This window comes from Balaenoptera musculus, chromosome 16, assembly GCF_009873245.2.
Source record: "Balaenoptera musculus isolate JJ_BM4_2016_0621 chromosome 16, mBalMus1.pri.v3, whole genome shotgun sequence".
In the NCBI taxonomy this organism is placed as follows: Eukaryota; Metazoa; Chordata; class Mammalia; order Artiodactyla; family Balaenopteridae; genus Balaenoptera; species Balaenoptera musculus.
This window is the reverse complement of record NC_045800.1, coordinates 78,135,500-78,156,439: the sequence shown is the minus strand read 5'-3', so window position 1 is coordinate 78,156,439 and position 20,940 is coordinate 78,135,500. Positions and strand designations below refer to the sequence as shown.

The following is a 20,940-nucleotide window of genomic DNA, read 5'->3' as shown; positions in this document are numbered from 1 at the left end:
CCTGAGGAGTGCCAAGTGACAAATAAACAAACGATTATTTCAGAATATTCCTTATTTTGGATGTTGGGTGATTTCGTGTGAATATGAATTTTTGTTGCTCTTTCTGTGATTTTTTTTTATCACGTAAATTGTTGAAAAAGACAGTTACTTCCGATTTGAATGATCATCTGTGTACCGTACAGCACTGCAGAAATTCTGACACCCTCTTCCAGAACAGCACTGTACCACCCTAGCCTAAGCTACCATTTTTTTAAGTTGAAGTATAGTTGATTTACAATGTTGTGTTAGTTTCAGGTGTACAGCGCAGTGATTCAGTTATACATATATATATATATATGTATATGTATGTATATTCTTTTTCAGATTCTTTCCCATTATAGTTTATTACAAGATATTGAATATAGTTCTCTGTGCTATACAGTAGGTCCTTGTTGGTTATCTATTTTATATATAGTAATATATATAAATCCCAACCTCCTAATTTATCCCTCCCTCCCCCTTTCCCCTTTGATAACCATAAGTTTGTTTTGTATGTCTGTGGGTCTGTTTCTTTTCTATAAATAAGTTCATTTGTGTCTTTCTTTCTTTCTTTCTTTGAGATTTCACATATAAGTCAAATGATATGATATTTGTCTTCCTCTGTCTGGCTTACTTCACTTAGTATGATAATCTCTGGGTCCATCCATGTTGCTGCAAATGGCATTATTTCATTCTTTTTTATGGCTGAGTAATATTCCATTGTGTATATGGACCACCTCGTCTTTATCCATTCCTCTGTTGAGGGACATTTAGGTTGCTTCCATGTCTTTAGCCTAAGCTACCATTATTCCCCACCTGAAACTATAAAACTGTCCCGACAGATCCAGTTGAAATATTAACCTAGCTCTTCTCTTACCCATTCTGTACTCTGATCTTTTTCAAATATTTAGTGTCATTTCTCCCTATTTGAATTCCTTTAAAGGCTTCCCATCGCTGTTAAGATAAAGGCAGTACCTTAATTTGCCCAGTGGTCCTGCAAGGTCTTGCTTCCCTTCTCACCAGCGTCATCATGTAGGAGGCTGCTCTTCTTTTTCCTTGCTTGCCATGACACTGGTCTTTGTTTTGCACACCTGTTTGCATGTTCCTTTCCCCTTCTTTACATCCACTTCCTGGAATGCTCCCCTCCATGCCCTGTTCTCATACTTTACATCTCAGGTCACTTCTTCGGGAAACATTTGCTGAGCTCCTTGACTCAATAAAGCCCCCTTTCATAGGCACTCAGCCTGTTTGTACTCAGCATAGAAACTGTCCAGCTATGTATAATCACAGGATGGCCTCTCTACTCCACGAGACCTAAGTTTCTTGAGGGCAGACATCTGATTTTGATTTTATTCATCATCTTTTGAACTTTACACAGAGCTCAGTAAATATTTGTCGAATGAATGAAGCAACGAATAAGCAATAAAGCTCAGTCTCTAGCCAGGCTTTTATATACCAAATGGATATCATGGACATGGTGCCTCCAGTTCTCTCTGTGGCTTTGTGCCAGTCTGTTTCCTCTTCTTGTCGGTGGCCATATACTTGAAGTGCTAAATTGCAACACGAACCAATTATTGCCACTTAATCTTGTAGCAAATATGTGCTGAATGCATATGCAGGTTACTGTGGGAAGCACAGGAATCAGACGGAGAGCCCACCTCCAGCTCGTCCTTTTCCACTTCCCGTACTCTGTTCCTCTCTGCTAACCTCTGCACAAGCTCCGCAGCTCACGCTGCTCTCTCCCCACCCTCTGCAGACTTTAAAACCATTTTAAATGGCTGAGTTGAATGGTGCTAAGTCAAGTAAAATGGTTTTAATAAAGATAATATAAAGACCAAAGAGTTCTTATTCAAAGAACTTGGTGTGGTTGATAGCATTAGACTTTTTAAATGATCTGTTGTTCTCATTTAAAAGTCTCTTTGGGTTAGACATAGAGTTCTTAGATATGATACCAAAAATGCGATCCGTAAAAGAAAACAAAATCAATTCACTGGATCTCATTGAAAGTAAAACCTTTTGTGATACAAAAGAAACCACACAGGAGATGGAGACTCAGGCCACAGGTTGGGAGAAAATATTTATAAATCATGTAAGTTTACATTTATAGGGTTTGTAGTAAATCATACAAGTCCTGATAAAGAACTTGTATACAGAATATATAGGTGACTCTTACAACTCTGTAATAAGAATACATATGGCCCAATTAAAAAACAGGCAAAACGCTTGAGTGTGTATTTTAATAAAGAAGATATGTGAATGGCTAATAAGCACATGAAAAGATGCTCAACATCATCGGTCATTAGGAAAATGCAAACTAAATCACAGTGAGATACTACCGCACACATGCTGGAATAGCCACCATCAGAATGACAGGTACACTCAGTATTGGTGCAGATATAGGAAAACTGAAATCTACATGTATTACTGATGGGAATGTAAAATGGCCCTGCCGCTTGGTGGCTTCTTAAAATGTTAAACATAAATTTAGGATACAACTTAGCAATTCTACTCCTACATACCTACCCAAGACAAATGAAAGGCTGTGTTGACACAAAGACATGTTCATAGAAGCATTAGACATAACATTCCCCAAACTGGAAAAACTGCAAACATCCGTCAGCTGACGAATGGATAAACAAAATGTAATAGAGCCATACAATGCAATACTGTCTAGCAATAAAAGGAAATAAACTACTAATGTGCATTACAGCACGGAGCAACCTAGAGAACATGGTAAGTCAAAGAAGCCTGACATGAAAGAATCAATACTGTATGATGCTATTTAGATGAAGTGTCCAGAAAAGGCAGTTCTTCAGAGACAGAAAGCACATTTCTGATTGCTTGGGGGTGGGGATAATTAGTGACTGCAGACAGGCATGGAGAATCTGATGGGGTGATGGAAATATTCTAAAACTGGATTGCAACGATGGTCATACTGTGCTAGCCATTATCGTCACTTAATGCATTAGGCAGGGTTCTCCATATGTTATAATCAGATTTCTTGGTAGGCATGCACTCAGAAGTTTGACTACCTGGATTTAAGATAAACCCCAATGTTATCGTCACCCTTGAGTTCCCTTAGAGCTGGGTTTGGGCTCCTGCTTGAGCCTTTCATAGCCCTGTACCTATGTCACTGCATACAAGACACTGTGTTAGAGTTAATTTTTGTCTTAGTCCTCACCGGCCTGTAAGCTTATCCCCAGAACTTAGCACAGGACCTGGCATTCAGAAGATACTTACTGAATAGATAAATGAATGGAGGGTGATGGCAGGAAACTGCCTGTTCCTTGGACAGTGTTTGAATAAGCATAGCCTGTGTTTGTTCTGTGAGTCAATTTTTGATTCTTCTGTTGCCAGTCAATCTCATGTGAAGTGGCACGTTCTTTAGATAATTTCATAGCTTCGGTTAGCTCTTGCTCTATCCATATTTTTGCAGTTTAACACTCCAAAGGTAATTTCACGGGCTCATCTCAATTTTGCCATATATAACCTAAAATTTAACTTGCTAACAGTGTGTGTAAGTGTGTGGGTTTGTGTGTGTGTGTGTGTGTGTATCTATATCTCCATATTGTCATTTTTTAAGTGTTATGGAGGGTAAGTATAGATGGATATTAGATACTTGCTGCCTTCCTTTTGCAACTGACCACACCTTAGAAATTCTGTCATCCAAAAAGTTTATGCTGTTGCATCTTATTCTATTGAGGTAGGTGGAACCACTCATTGTCATGAATAGTAAAGGATGTTGTTCTACCTAAGTCTGGGGACTTTTAAGGTTGAGTTCTAAATGTGAATGGTGAGGATCTTTCTTGGGAAAATCAACAAAAGCTTATTCATTAAAGGGAGTAAAAAAAATACAGTGTATCTAAGCACTGGATAAACTGTTTCTGGCCAATTGGAACCCTGATGTGTCTGAAAGGGAGATTTTTCTAGAGTAGAAAGTCCAGAAAAGGATTTAAAAACATATGGGGACTTCAGTATATCATAAAAGTAGCATTTCAAGTAAGTGGTAGAAATGGATTATTCAGTAAATATTTTGTGGAGAACTGGGTATCCATCTGGGAAGTAAAGTTAAATCTCTACCTTAAGACATATAGCCTCCCCTGCCCCACCCCTTCCCCGTCAAAAAAGCAAGGACGTTTCCTTCAAGTGATTTAACAGTTGGGAAATCTCTAAGTATCACATAAAACTCAGAAACCATTTTTAAAAGATAGAAAAATTCAGTTATATAAAAACAAATTTAAAACTCTACATAGAAAGAACACCATAAAGGAAGTAAAAAGACAAATAACAAACTGGAGAAAATATTTGTAACTCATATCATATATTTGAAGAGCTTCTGAACTGCAACAGCAAAACCCAAATCTAACAGAAAAGTGAACAAGGAATGTTTTCACAGAAAAAAGGAAGTACAGATATCGCCAAAGCATACGAAAAAGGTGCTCAAATGCACTTATATTAAGAAAAATGCCAATTAAAACTGTAAATGAGACATCTCATTAGCATATTAATTGATAACTCTGTGTTGGACCAGGTATGGGAAATAGGCCGTGTCATACCTTGCTGGTGGAAATATAAATGATTACCAGCTCTACAGACATTTGGCAATATTTGTCAAACTCTGAAATGTACCACCCCTGTGACCCAGTAATTGCATGTCTAGGAATTGATCCTACAGATGAAGGATATAGTACATGTATTAAATGTATAAGGTTATTCATTGCAGCATTGTTTGTAGTAATAAAAGATTGTGAACAGAGAATTGGGTAAGACATTATGACACACTCAGTGAATGGAACACTTCAGAGCTATTGAAAAATAAACCAGCTTTATATGAAGGACAGTAAGTCAAAGTCATATATCAAAGTTATATTGTAAAGTCAAGATAGCAGATTGTGGAGAACTCTTACATATAACCAATGCGTAAAAGGAAAGCAGAAACAACAACCACATACACACACACACACACACACACACACACACACCTGCTTCAGAATATGCATAGATTGATTGTAGCAGGACATTCGGGAATTAGTAGCAATCAGCGCCTTTAGGGAAAGAAACAGGAATAGAAGGAAGGGATTGTAGAGAGACTTACTTTTCAATATGTTCCCTTTTGTGTTTGAATTGAAACATTTAATTTTCAAATGTCCTACTCATTTCTCAACAGTAAATAATTTACAACTAAGTAAGCTTTCCTTTTGCTTTAAAACAAAATACTTCTTCTCTCTGCATTCGAGGTGGACTGTTATACCTCATACCCAGCTGCTATTATGTTGGGTTGTTCTGGACATAGGAAAGGAATTGTTGCAGCTTATGTCTGGTTTTCTTTTCCAGGACCTTGTTGGCATTAGGATGTCATGTGGGTATATCAGATGAACACACCGAAGAAAAGGTGAAAAAAATGAAGCTGCCGAAGAAGTAAGTTGAATGTCTAAGCAATATTAAATAGTCTGTGCCTTACTTTAGTGTTACCGCACCCACAAAACTCTTGATGGAATCCTAGATGCCTTGCTTACACGTAAGCTATAAAATTCAGACTGAACATTTAAGCTTGCCGTATTACACTAGGGGCTGCATCAAGGCCATGGTGGGGTGAGAATCCATCACAGTGCCCAGAGGGGAAACAAGCTCACAAAATATTTGGTAGTGTGTTATGAGTGTGTTATTTTTGTTTTGTGTATGTATGTGTGAACACGCGTGCCCACATCCTAACTGATTGGATATGGTTTCCCACTTTCCACCAGAAGATGTATAATTTCTTTTATTTTTACAAAGAAAATCTATTTCAGGATTAGTTATGCAGTCAGTGTTATCACTTCCACTTTAAGATGAGAAAACGGAGGCACTGGGTGCTCTCGGAGTTATTTTGCCTGCTGTGCTACAACCTCTGTGACCTTGTTTAACTGCTTAAAACTTCAGCTTTCTCAGCTGCGAACAGGTATTAATACGGGAAGTTTTACGGACTAAATGAGTATAAGTGCTTAATAAATGATAACTGTTACATATTGTTACTTTTTCTTTATTTAGTTTAGTTTAAGTATTCAAGCCACTCTTCCGAGGCCTGCATGTTGTAAATAGCAGGCCTGGAAATGTGCTAAGTAATATCATGGAGATAGAAACAAAGCAGCCACTCCGTAATTTCTATCAGTCACCCCAGATAAACATAAAATTAAAGTAGAAACCGTGTGCTTGCTATGCAAGTGCAAATTCTAGCAGGTCCTTTAGGCCAACGAACCTTTTTACTCAGGTCTTCCATTAAAAAATATGTATAACAACATATCCTACAAGGTTATATAAAGTATAGGACTAGTTTTGAGGCTCAAAACCATATGTGCATAAAACATATGTACATATTTTTAGGGATATATGCTTATTTGATAAGACTATTTTTCTAAAGCAGTGGAATCATAATTCTCGATAGTAACTACATTTGTTGGAGTATAGGCAAGGGTGTTGAAAGGGGAGGAGCACACAGATAAATACAAGGGTGTTGGTAATGTTCTAATTTTTAACATGGTGGTGGGTTAATGGAGTTCATTTCATTATAATGCTTTAAAGTATATTCTCTTGTATGTATCCAAAAATAGTTATTTTTAAAAATAAAAATATGACAGGTATACATCCAAATACATCATTAATCTCAATAAATGGAAATCAGTGAAGTTCTCCAGGTAAGATACAGTGATTGTCAGATTAGATTCAGAAAGATAACTCATGTTGTATACACCTCACAAAAATAAAACCCAGCTAAAGGAGACACATCGAGAAATTCAGAACGTGAAAAGTTGAAAAAAAATGAGAACATGATGTTCCAAGTAATATTATTCAAAAGGAAACTGCAATTTCCTTTTTGTCAGTTGCCTTATATAAGACAAAATAGCTCTGAAAGCAAAATTAAGGAAAGAAGCACACTGTATAAGGATCCAAAAAATAAGCATTATGCTAATACTACTCATGTATGCACCAAGTAAAATGGCTTCAAAAAATCAAGAAAGCAAAATATTAATAGATTTTCCAAAATAAATAGACAAATGTAAAATCATAGTGATAATTCCTAACACAACTCCCAGAAACTAATATGTGTAACAGATAAATATTAATGAAGAATAATAAAAATTTAACCCCTTATAAATTAAAAGCTTGACATATATAGAACACTGAACACATGGAACATTTATAAAACTCAACATCCTTTACAACATGAGGACATTGATATTGTAAATATCATATTTATTGAATCACAGGAAATAACAGTAACAATCAAAAAATCATGTAAAGTCATGACATATTTAAAAATTTTAAAACATAGTTCTAAATAGCTTATAGATCAAACATATCATTGTGAAAATTTAAAATACAAGAATGGCAAAGGCAAAGACTTCATATCAGAACATAAGAGTTGCATATTTAAAGCAATACTTGGAGAAAGCATGTTTTAGAAACCTAATAAGCAGGAAGAAAAATCTCTGAAAAGATTGATAAAAGAAAAAAGAAATATTTCTTTTGGCAATTATCGGGATATTTTAAGAGGGACCGCAAACTGTAACAAATTTATTAATTAACAAATTAGTTTCTAAGTTAAATAATACTGACAATTGTATATAATATTATCAAAACTGACCCATGAAGAAAGAAAATGTTAATAGAGCTACAGCTATTAAAGGAATTGAATTAATAGTTTAAAATACACACACACATCCCAAACCACTTTTCTATTGATTTCCAGCAAATATTTAAGAATGGGTAATCTCAAATGAAAAAGAAGCAGCACTTTACAGCTTATTATCTGACAATAAAATAAATAAAATAAAGCCCAGATGAGGGTAGTGTGAGGAAGGGAAATTGTAATCCAGCTTCACTTACGGGCATAGATACAAAAAAATGCTAAGTAAAATATTAGCAAACTTAACTCAGCAGTATATTATGGCCCAGCTAAATTTATTCCAGTAATAAAAAGATGGGTTAACATTAGAAAATACATTTATTCACACTAGAGTGAAGGAGAAAATTCATATGATCATACCAATATATTTAGTAATAAATATTTCATAAAATGTTTTACTTATAAGCATATGAACTCTTAGCAAGCAATAGTCTGAGAGAACCTTCTTAACCTGACAAAAGGCCAATAGCAACCAGTAATCTATAAGGTAAAACCCCAAAGTTTTTCCTTTAGGATTCAGGAATAAGACATAAACTACTATTACCTGATGTATTCAATATAGCCAATGCAGTGAGACAAGAAAAAAATTATGAGTTTTGGAAAGGAAGAAAACATACTGTTGTCAATAGCAGGTAATGTTATTGCATTGAAAACTCAGGAGGATCTACAGTATTATTTGTTGACAATAAGTACAGCAATATTGCTAGATCAGTACCTTTAAAATATCATTTAGAAGTGCAAAAAAAAACCAAAAGAAAGAAAAAAAAGAAATCCCTAAGGTAGATGAGAAATCTAACCAAAGAGGTGCGAGACCTCTGTAGACTAAATGTTTAAATTGGATTTAAAGTCTTTAAAGACTATCTAAATAAATAGAGATAGACGATGATCATGGATGGTACAACAAATATATCAGTTCTCCTCCAATTAATCTTAGAATCAATACTATTCCAGTCATTCCACCAACAGAGGTTTTTAAGCAGCTTGATAAGCTATTCTAAAATATATGTGGAATTTCAAAGGCTCAAGAATATCTAGAAGTCTTTTACAAAAGAAGATAAACTTGCTCTGCTAGATATCAAGACTTATGATGAAACTATGGTAATGAAGGAAGTGTTACAATGGTACTGGGTTAGACAAATTGAGACAGAGTTCCCAAATATATACATGCATATATACAAATCTGACATATGCCAAAGGTCTTGTTATAGATAAGTGGGGAAATGAAAACTGATCCATCAATGGTATTCATATAATTGACTAGCAAAATAGAAAAAAGTTAGGTCTCTACCTTATGCTGTACACAAACACTTGCAGGTTAATTCAAGACCCAATTGCACAAAACAAAAATACTTTATGAAGACGAGTGGAATATCTTCATGACCATGAGGTGGAGAAGGACTTTTTAAATCAGAAAAAAACACAAAACACAAAAGAACGCTCCCTTCATTTAAGTCTTTGCTTAAATATAAACTCCTCTGAGAGGTCTTCCTTAAGCATTCTATTTATAATGCTCTGATCATTTTCTTTAACCTGCTTTATTTTTTCACTTGCACTTCTACAGCTGACATTATTTATTCGTTTAGTTTTTGGGTCGCCTAAACTGAAATATGCACTCAATAAGAGACCGGGCTCTGTTTACTACAAGGCCCCCAGTTTCTAAAATACCTAGTACAGGAGTGATGTCTGTAACATGACAGCATAAGATGTTCCTCCTTTTCATCCCCCTTTTATAAATCAGTGAATTAGATATCCGTGCATGAATAAGAGTCCCTTTGTGGGGTTTCTGTAATTTGCACCTAGCTCTCAGGGACCCAAGAGGAATCTTGCTCACCAGTGCATCCGGTAGGAGATAGAGAAACCTCCCTACAAGCTGCAGAACTAATGAAGCCAGTAAGGCTGCCTGGGCCCCTTTCCTGGCTGTGGGACCAGAATCTGGTGAGTGAGAATCAGGCAGGTATGCACCCATGACAGACAGCTTGCAGAAGTCCAGCCCTCCCAAAGGGAGATGCCAACACACCATTGGAGAAAAAAAGAACAAAGAAAACAAACAAAAAGAGAAACAGGAGTTTGGTCACAGCGGAGGCAGTAGGAGAAACTTTTCCCAGCACCACCCCACCCCCAAGAAGGTGGTGATTGGGCTGAACTATGTGGCAGAGACGTGTCTTCCTTGGAGAAGGAGGAGGAGCATGAGAGCGCCCTACTGCCTTGGCTGGGTGGGACTTGACTGGAGAAACCCATTTCTCTCCACTGGCACCTGGAGTACTAAGGTGGGAGCTTGCAGCTGGGGGCTGGGAGGACTTTGAAATAGAAGTAGATAAGAATTTCAGATGGCCTTAAAGGGGCTGCACTCAGCAGAAAGTCTACCCACATGCCTTTGGGAGTGCCACTCCCGGGATCTCCCTACCAGGACTGTGGGCACCCCTAACCCACTCTGCTGCCAGCTCCCTGTGCACACTTCTGGTCAAGGAGAGTGAGCGCCAGTAGACAGACCATGTGGATGGGCAAGGGAGAAACCACAAGCTTGAGCTATAGCGCCGCCTTCTGGAAAACAAAAGAGAGGTTTCCGATAGCCAGCCTGGTGAGTTATAAGAACCAGAAAAGACATGAAAGCTCAGTTTAAGGTGCTTTCTGCTACTTCAAATGCAAAAAGCAGAAACACATGACTACAACCCATATGGAAAAGTCAAGGGAATATGGCATCACAAAAAGAGGATGGTAGTTCTCCAGCAGCTGAGCTCAATCAATGGCATGGAATATTGTGATCTAACTGATAAAGAATTCAAAATAGTATTAAGAATTTCAGCGAGCCACAGGAAAACTCAGAAAGGCAATTCAGTGAAATCAGAAATAAAATTAATGAATGGAAGGAGTACTCTAACAAAGAGAATGAAATTATAAAAAGAGCCAAACAGAAATACTGGAACTAAAGTATTCAGTGAATGAGATGAAGAATGTAACACAGAACACGTGTAGCAGAGCAGACCATGTAGAAGAAAGAGTAAATGACTTGGAGGATAGGAATATAGAAATAATACAATTAGAAGAGGAGGTGAAACTAAGATTTAAAAGAGTGATGAAAGCCTATAAGAGCTGTCAGATTCTATCAGAAAAACAAATATCTGAATAATTGGGCTCCAGAAGGAGAGGAGAGGGAGGAGGGGGCAGGGACTTTGTTTAAAGAAATAATAGTTGAGAACTTCCCAGGCCTGGGGACAGACTTAGACATACAAGTCCATAAAGCTAAAAGAACACCCTATTATCTCAATGTAAAAAGACTTTCTCCAAGACACATTGCAATGAAACTGTCAAAAATCAGTGATAGGACTTCCCTGGTGGCGCAGTGGTTGGGAACCCGCCTGCCAATGCAGGGGACACGGGTTCGAGCCCTGGTCCAGGAGGATCCCACACGCCGCAGAGCAACTAAGCCCGTGTGCTACAATTACTGAGCCTGCGTGCCACAGCTGCTGAGCCTGCGCTCTGGGGCCCGTGAGCCACAACTGCTGGGCCTGCGTACCTAGAGCCCAGGCTCTGCAACAGGAGAAGCCACCGCAGTCAGAAGCCCGCACACCGCAACGAAGAGCAGCCCCCGCTCGACGCAACTAAAGAATGCTCGTGTGCAGCATCGAAGACCCAATGCAGCCCTAAATAAATAAATACATAAATAAATTAATTTTAAAAAATCAGTGGTAAAGAAATTATCTTAAAGCACATCAGGGGAAAAAAGAAAGTAAGGTACAGAGGAACCCCATTAGGCTATCAGCTGATTTCTCAGCAGAAACTCTACAGGCCAAGAGAGGGTAGAATGACATATTCAAAGTGTTGAAAGATTAAAATTGCCAGCCAAGAATAGTGTATGCAACAAAGTTACCTTTCAGATAAGAAGGAGAAATAAAGGCTTTCCCAGACAAAAGCTGAGGGAGTTCACCGCCAGTAGACCTGCCTTACAGGAAATGCTGAAAGGAGTTCTTCAAGCTGGAATGAAAAGATGCTATCAGCCACAGGACAACATATGAAAGTAGACAATACACTGGTGATGGAGAAACAGAGGCAGTTTGGCCCAGAGAATTGTAACTCCATATTGGGGGGGGGGTGTTGCCCACTCAACTATCGTATAAAAGTTAAAGGCAAAGAGTAGTAAAAAGAACTATAGCTACTATAAATCATTAATGAATATACAACATAAAAAGAGGTAAGTTGTAACACCAGTAATATCAGTTATATAAGAAGGAGGAGTAAAAGATGGAGCCTTCATAGGCTTTCACAGGTGAGTTGCGACAGCTGATAAGCCTAAAATGGATCGTTTTATCTATACGATTTTTCATGTAATTTACAAGGTTACCACAAGACAAAAGTCTATATAGAATGGATTCACAAAGACAAAGAAAGGGGGAAAACAGAAGCACACCAACATGGAAAATAATCAATTTACGGAAGTAGACATAGAAGGAGAAAGAAACAGTGGAAATACAAAGCAACCGGAGAGCCATTAGTAAGATGGCATTAGTGTGCGCTTACATATCAATAATTACTCTAAATGTAAATGGATTGAATTTGCCATTCGAAAGGTATGGGGTGGTTAGGTGGATAAAAACACAAGACCCAACTATATGTTGCCTACAAGAGACCCATTTCAGATTTAGGGATACACATAGACTCACAGTGTAATTAGAATGATGTGCTACATTCCCTATTGGAAAATAGGCAATCTGAGTGTTAGGTGTTTTTTTTTTTTCTGATAATACAGACCATTTCACTTAAAATCCTTAAAGACTTTTAAAAAATATGTGATTGATTGTAGCTTAGTTCTCACTTTCTCCCTCTTCCTCCTCTCTAAACAAACCTGCAGACAGCTGAATGGTACAGCACATAACTGTCTGTTCTTAAATTCATAAACCTTCCCACATTTGTTGTAAAATTAAGCTCTTGACCCACTGCAGAATTTGATGAGCAGAGTCCAGTTGCTATAGGAATAAAGAAAAATGCAACTAAAAAGGAATCCAGTCCCAGAGCTTGTGGTTCCCAGTATCTCATATCCCTGAGTAGCTGAGATTTTTTTTAAATGTAAAGGTTTAAATGAAAATAAAATTCTTGTCTGAATACTAATGCCTTTTATTCAGACTTTTTGTTAGCACTTCTCTGCTGTTAAATCAAACCAAAACATAGGTCAGGAACTGGTTGCTTGTAGGTATCACTGGGAAGTAAGAGGTAGTGTTGAATTGTGAAAGAACATATTCGAATCCTTTGAGAGGTATTTAAGACTAGTGCTAAATTCCCTCGCTCCTGCACCACGTCCTTCCCCCTCATGCTGTGTAGCCACTGTAGTGATGGGAAGTGGTATCTCTCAGGCATATTGGGGCAGATAGAAGGTAAAAATGATATTCTCAATGCTTATACGTATATGTAAATTTAAAATGGCTTTCGGAAATGAATGCTTAGAGGGATACCAAATGTGCAGACCCATATTTATACTGTGCATATAGACACAAACACATGCACAAAAGTCAGTGTATATAAATATTTACCTAAATGAAAAATAGTGTTACAAATGCAGCTGGATTTTTTTTCTGTGAGGATGAGGCCCTATGATTGTGAAGAAAAAAAATTTTATATACCCTTTTTATGTGTAGCAAGTAAATTTCACAGACCACAAATTTTAAAATGTGCTCATATGTAATGTTCTTCATTTGCTCTCGTCGGACTTAATTTCATATTTAAACCCAATGGTCCTTGCAGGCAGAATGCAGCTTGATAGTGGAAACCTAATCCTTGTCTGTTCAGTACAAACTGCATTAAAATCACTGTTTTCTGTGTTTATTCTCACCTTTAAGTTTTGATTCAAAGGTCATCTTCTCCAAGCTGTCTTTCTCTACCTCTTTAAAATTGCACCCTATTTTAAATTGTACGTCCTCTCATGCTCCCTTTTCTACTTGATTTTTCCTCACGGCACATCCTCTGACATACTGTTATTTTATGTTTATTTTGTTTATTGCCTGATTCCTCATCTAAACGTAATTTCTATAAAGATACAGATTGTTTGTCCATGTTATTCAGTGATATTAGTTCCTAGAACAGGGCCTGCAATATTCGACTACAGAATGAATATTTGTTAAGTTTGAATTCAAGGTTTACCCCCGTCTTACTCCCAGGGCTATACGTCTGTTTTGGACACTCACCTGATGGGGAGGGGACATTGGATCCTTGGGCATTCTCTTTTGAGTTTGCTGTCAGGGGCTGAATTATATCAAAGAAAACTAGAGCCAGACAGAAGTTAAAGCCATAAAGGCAAATTTTATTCCAGAACTATTGCAATAGGGGAAGAGAGATCTCAGTAGTCACATAACAGCAAGAACAAGCGGGGATTTGTAGCTCAGGACCAGAGTGGGGGACAGTGGATGGAAAATTACTAAGAGGAAACATTAAGGAAAAGGGGGATTCTGGTAAAACCAACTTGATAGGGTCCTTGCTGAAGGCAGACCAGAGTGATAGGATATGAAAGGCGGGGGATGAGGGGTGGGATCGGAGGTCACAGGTGGGGGGTTTCCACTAACTTGACCTAGCAGGATTCTTGATAAAACTGGACTGAACGAAACAAGGACAGAGCCCAAGGTCAGAGGCCAGGCCAGAAAGAGGACTCAGAGGAGCCGGACTCAAGTTTGGCCAAAGGGAGGTCTTTGTTAATCGTCTTCATTCGTCTCTGCCGGCATCTTACTGATCTCGGGTGGCCTCGGCCTGCATCGGCTTGAAGCAGGATTTCGGCTCCTGGCCGGGGACTGAAGTCGGGCTGTGGCAGTGAGAGCCCTGAATCCCAACCACTAGACCAGTGCTCAGTGACAAGGCCCCTGGCCCATCAGCTTTGTAGAAACGAATTCCCTCAAAGAGATGGAAAGTAGTGAAACAGGTGAAGTGTTTATTAGGAGGAAAAAGGGTACGTGTGAATAGACCCACACGGGCAGATGCAGAGAAAGAGTCGTGCCCTCGTGGTAGTTTGAATCACTTATATGTGGCATTTCTTCCGGGTTTCCTCTGGCCAGTCATCTTGCTTTGCCTGGTTCCGAGTCTGTATTTGGTTCATCTCAGGGCCCTCCCCTGTGTGTGCGCGTGCGTCTCTTAGCCAACGTGGATTCTAGCGAAGAGGCCTATGGGTAGGTTGACATCACCTCCCATGGGGTGGCGCCCCCTCCCTTTTTGACCTCCGAGGAGCCTTTCCGTGCATGTGTAGTTGAGAAGTCCTCCTTGGCTTCGAGAATGAGGAAATGTGGTCTGTCTCCGTTTTTATCTGGGCAGGGCTCAGCCCCTCTTATTACCCTCCGGCTCTTGTCTTCATCTTGGAGTACCTGTTCATCTGGGGCCCGTCTGTCTCCTGCCTCATGATGGGATGCGTGTTCTCCTGACTGACCTTTGGACCACACGCTGGGACTCTCCTCCTCATCTCTTTTGTGTCCTCCAGGTCCTTGCCCCGCTTTTAGCTTCACTGATGCCTTTTTAAGAGGAGGCTGGAAACCTAGGAATGCTCTCTCTGGCAACTTGGGGACTGCAGTCTCTTGGTGGAGGGAGGAGGGAAGGTTGCCTGGCAGCCCAGACTCGGTTTGTTGCCAAATCTGTTCTCCTGAAACTGTGCTGCGCAAGGGTTGGGGTGTGGGAGATTCTGGAACCTGGCCGTTCTCCTGGGTCCAATCTGGTAAGCAAGACAGAAGTTCCCCTCAGCTCTGGATCTGTCTGGTCTCCATCTGGGCAAGGGGCTGGAGAGCCCTGGCTTCCCTCCAGGTCTCCTCTCCTCCAGGCTCTGGAACATTCAGCCTGTCTGGGGCTGGACAGACTGGACTCTTTATCTGGTCTCCTTTTATGTTCCGACACATCAGGGTCTTGCGCTTTTGGTATTCATAAGTAGAGCTTTCAATATCAGAAGGCCTTTCTCTAAAGAGTGTTGTCTCTGCAGTGAATTTTCAAAGCCTATTTTAAAAATCCAAAACCCAAGAATGGCTTTTTTTTGGTCTCTCTTGAAATGATCCTCTCTTGGTTTTGTTTCAAACAGGCTGTGAGGTACAGGGAGGCCTTGGGTTAAAAAAGGAATTAGTGGTGGGGGACACACAGGGCATATCATCATATTACACGTTTATTTAAAAACAAAACGAAGAAGTGTAGTAGTAGAAGAAATAGATCCCTGTCCTTTTCCCTTCTAATTTCTACACTGAAATTATTCTCCTGTATTTGTTTTCTGGAGAAGGGTTTTTGAATATTCTCTATCTCCTTTCTGTGAGAATGTCAGCCCAGTATTCATTTTTGATAGATGTGCTTCCAGCAAAACTTGTTGTTAATATCTCTGGCGTGCAGTCATCTGAGATTTTTCCCATTTGTTCCAAGGTACTTGAAGCGCTGATTTGGTTTTGAAATTTACAGCTAACATCCACTGAACTTGGACATAATCTTTTCATGTTTACCGTGCATCTTTCACAACATAATGACTTCCAAGCTTCATTTAACCCGACTCATACTAAACAAGTAAGCTTGAGAGGTGGGAGAGGCTGGAAAAAAAGAAAAGGCTTGTTCTTTAGTGTTTTTGGTATTCTGCCACATTTTTCTTGCACCACTTTAATTGGCCCTTAAGTGATATTCTACTGAACACTTTTTTCAAAGGCTCATTTAGAATTCCTGCTTAGAAAATAATGTGGGTCAGGTGGGAATGAAGCACAAAACTGAATTGCTGCTTCACATGGCAGTTCATCAGTAGGGCTAAGTATTATCAATTTTTTTGTTTACATCTTTGGTAATTTGATGCAAATGAAACTGGCAGTTTGCCAGTAGGTTTTTCTTTTTTTCAGGCAAAGACGTATTTAAAAAGAAATTTTACTGTAAGAAAACTGACGCCCAGAGAGTTTATGTAATTTGTTAATCTCACTTTTAAAATATTATTGCATTATATACTACATCAAAATAAAACTAAGCTAATAACTACAAAAGAACTTTGATGCTTTGGAAATGAACATATTGAATGTATTTGTTTAATACCATATATATTCCTCATAACCTAAATTTACAAAATGATTGTTAGCACTGCAACTTTGCATATTAAACTAAAGGAAGTTAACACCTACTAGACAAATAGATGGCAGAAGAAAGAGATCTATTAACTGATTCTGGCAGAATTTTCCCAGAAAGCTTGAGAAGGTAGACTGTAATACATAGATGTCTTTAATATGAGCTATATTTATTTTGTATTAATATAATTACTAATGACATGCCTTTTCCCTATGATTTGGCTTACAAAATTCTACTTCCCAAGAATTGTTGTAGCAGTCTTTCCTTTATTTCTTTTAAATCTCTGGAAATCAATCTGAAGCTTTACTTGGAACCATTTAGCTTCGAAGATTCACATCAGTCACATTTTATTCAAAAGCTTTGTTCTTTATTCGTTTTCAATCACAAAAAGAAAATAGTTTATATTAGTAGTTAGTTGATCTTTATGTACCTAATTAACTTGTATTAATAAGATGAAATGGACATTATTTGCTGAAGTACATTTATGCACTTTTTAAAAATCTCATTTTGGTATAATGATTTGATTCTTACTTTGTCATGTCTTACATAAAGAAAAATGGTCTTGTAAATCCTCATTGATGCCACTGGTTAGAGTATTCATGATGTCATCATTTTTATCAACCTACTGAGGTTGAAGTCTATTAATTTCAAAGATATTTGTATTTTTACTGTAGAAGATGAAGTAAAACTGTGGAAATAAGGTTCAGGTGAAAAGGGAATTAGTAACTTTAATTTGGATGGACTATTGGCCATTTAAAAGAACCAGTTTAAATTCTTTCTTGCACAGGGCTATGAAGAAAAGCAAGTAAAATGAATCGTAGTCTACATCTGAAAATGAGTGTGAACTAAGCATTGTGTTATTTCAAATCAACAGATGCAAATGCATCTCCGTAGGTTTTCCTTGTAATCACAAATTAAAGCAACAGTAGTAGATATTCTATATAGGAAGAGGAAAATTTAGAAAATAAAGAGAAATGCTTATGCCAATATTATATATACATATACTATATATATATACTATAGACATATAGTAGAATGTGTAGTTCTACTATAGATTAGTAAAACTTATCTATAATTTTTTATAGAAAATACCCCTCAAAAATTCCTCCCCATGCCATGTAAGACATGGCTGGCAAGTCTACCATTAGAATTGGTTGCAGGGGAAGGATCTTTCCTCTTTTAGAGGGCATATATCCCTCACTGAGGTAGCATAGGCTCTAGTCAACTATTCATAGATTAGCTTCAAAACTTGACCATATGTGTATCCTCTGTGACAGGTAGGAGGGGTCAGGACCACTGGAAAATGAGAGAAAAAAGAGAATTGTGTACTGTTATGCTACCATGTGCTGGGTGATTGTGGGGAAAGTCAAGAGGAGGGTGAGAAATAGAGGTGGGAAGATGGGAGAGTACAAAAGACCAAGTCTTTTTTTTTTTTTTCCAATTGAAGTATAGTTGATTTACAATGTCCTGCCAATCTCTGCTGTACAGCAAAGTGACTCAGTTATACAGATATATACATTCTTTTTTTGTATTTTTTTCCATTATGGTTTATCATAGGATATTGAGTATAGTTCTCTGTGCTGTACAGTAGGACCTTGTTTATCTATTCTGTATATAATCATTTACATCTATTAACCACAAACTCCCAACCCATCCCTCTCCCTACCCCCCTCCCCCTTGGCAACCACAGTCTGTTCTCTGTGTCCACGATTCTGTTTCTGTTTTCGTAGATAGGTTCATTTGTGCCATATTTTAGATTCCACATATAAGTGATATCATATGGTATTTGTCTTTCTCTTTCTGACTTACTGCACTTAGTATGATAATCTCTAGTTCCATCCGTGTTGCTGCTAGTGGCATTATTTCATTTCTTTTTTATGGCTGAGTAGTATTCCATTGTATATATGTACCACATCTTTTTTATCCATTCATCTGTTGAGGGACATTTAGGTTGTCTCCATGTTTTTGGTTATTGTGAACAGTGCTGCTATGAACATAGGGGTGCATGTATCTTTTTAATTACAGTTTTGTCCAGGTACATGCCCGGAGTGGGATTGCTGGATCATATGGTAATTCTATTTTTAGTTTTCTGAGGAACCCCCATACTGTTTTCCATAGTGAGTGTACCAATTTATATTCCCACCAACAGTATATAGGAGGGCTCCCTTTTCTCCACATTCTCTCCAACATTTGTTATTTGTAGACTTTTAAATGATGGCCATTCTGACCGGTATGAGGTGGCACCTCATTGTAGTTTTGATTTGCATTTCTCTAGTACTTAGTGATGTTGAGCATCTTTTCATTTGCTTACTGGCCAGCTGTATGCAAAAGACCAAATTCTTTATCATTACCCCCAACCCTGCTTCCAGCAAATAATGTTAAACTTAGAAATTAGGTGATGCTGGCTTGGTCACCTCTTGCTGCATTTGAAATGCATTGAGAGCTCTTTCTTGAAGAAATTATCTTCCGAGTGAGAACTTATATATAGGCTGTGCTTGCAGTCGACAGATTTGTCCAGTTAAACATCAAAATTCTATAAAATACAGTGATTTGTGTGAGTGATTAAAAAAATCCCATGTGGCTTCTTTATAGAAAAACAAAGAAAAAATATTGCTAATTACCCAAACATACAGAGTTCTGATTTAAAACAGAACAAAACTTCATGTCAATAAATTTAGCTCTTGGATGTAAATGAAGTGACATAAGGTGGTAGTTAGCCATAATTTCTGCAGTTGCCAGGCCAATCTGATCTCTTTAAACCGAACAAAATATTCTCTAAAACTTTTGCCTATAGACAAATCATTTATAAAATAGAAGATGCCTTATGATGAAGTAGGAGTATTTAAGGTAAAGTCAACTTTATTCAACCTTACATTACTTATTGCTGTCATACATGGATTCATTTAACAAATTTTTATTGAATATCTACCACGTATCAGGCACTATTCTAGTTCCTGGGGATAGCTATGAGCAAAGCAGTTCTCAACTCCCTGCTGTTAAGGAGCTTACCTTGTAATCAGGCTAGCCGTAGCCCAGAATAATTAGAAGAAGAAAGATTATGTATAGTTTTATCTTAAAGACCATTTTCTCATGCTCTGATAATTTCTTAAACTTAGCTTAATTATCTGGTGAATTTTCTTTACTTTGTTTGCACCAAAGGAGAATCTTTGAGATGAAGATAGATATCTCTTTATATTCATTCTGTAAATAAAGTTAATTCTTTGAAAAACTATAGACTGAAAGGCTGCTCTCTGCCGGGCACTCTTTTAAGTATAATGACAATTAGAAAAATGGATCAGGGGGCTTCCCTGGTGGCGCAGTGGTTGAGAATCTGCCTGCCAATGCAGGGGACACGGGTTTGAGCCCTGGTCTGGGAAGATCCCACATGCCGCGGAGCAACTGGGCCCGTGAGCCACAATTACTGAGCCTGCGTGTCTGGAGCCTGTGCTCTGCAACAAGAGAGGCCGCGACAGTGAGAGGCCCGCGCACCGCGATGAAGAGTGGCCCCCGCTCACCGCAACTAGAGAAAGCCCTCGCACAGAAACGAAGACCCAACACAGCCAAAAATAATAAATAAATAAATAAAAATTAAAAAAAAAAAAAAAAGAAAAATGGATCAGGAGCAGATCCTGACCTCAAAGCATGGTTGATTGTAGGCGACACGACAATGACAGAGAATGAAAGAGAAGCAACTGTACAATAGACTTTGTGCCAATCTCTCTCGTTAAATAGATGAGACAGCTCTGTGTGTGTGTGTGTGTGTGTGTGTGTGTGTGTTTGTAGCAGAGCATTCCTATTGCCCTAATATATGTCTGTTGAAAAGTTTTTATTTTCAATTTTATATTTCTCCCAAAAGGTTAAAACTTATACTTGTTTTAATACTTTTCCTCTCCGGCTCAGAGTGTGGAAATAGTCTCTGGTATGAGTTCCCTAAAATCCAGGCCTTAATCATATTTTAGATGATTATATGCCTGGTATTTCCTAGTGTCTTATCTTATCTTGAGGCTTCCTAAATTATGTAACTAGGAATAGCAGTAGGGAAATAATGTATAAGTGCATTAAAACTCCCCTGTAGAATAATGAATAGCTAGTATCTGAAAGCATATGCTGATTTATGAAATAAATATTACTTTAATATAACATGTAAATGTTGAAGAAAAATGAGGACTTAACAGGAAGAGAAATGTATCAGATGTCTTAATTACCGATACTTTGATTTATCC

At 38.1% G+C, this 20,940-nt stretch overlaps 1 protein-coding gene across 1 annotated transcript in view; it reads left to right on the top strand.

Moving 5' to 3' along the window:
* The window catches only part of RYR2 (ryanodine receptor 2), a 740,642-nt gene that overhangs the window by 433,126 nt on the left and 286,576 nt on the right, over positions 1-20,940 (top strand). The window contains 1 exon segment of the mRNA XM_036828245.1: positions 5,353-5,436. Within this exon segment, the coding sequence (XP_036684140.1) occupies positions 5,353-5,436 (84 nt within the window).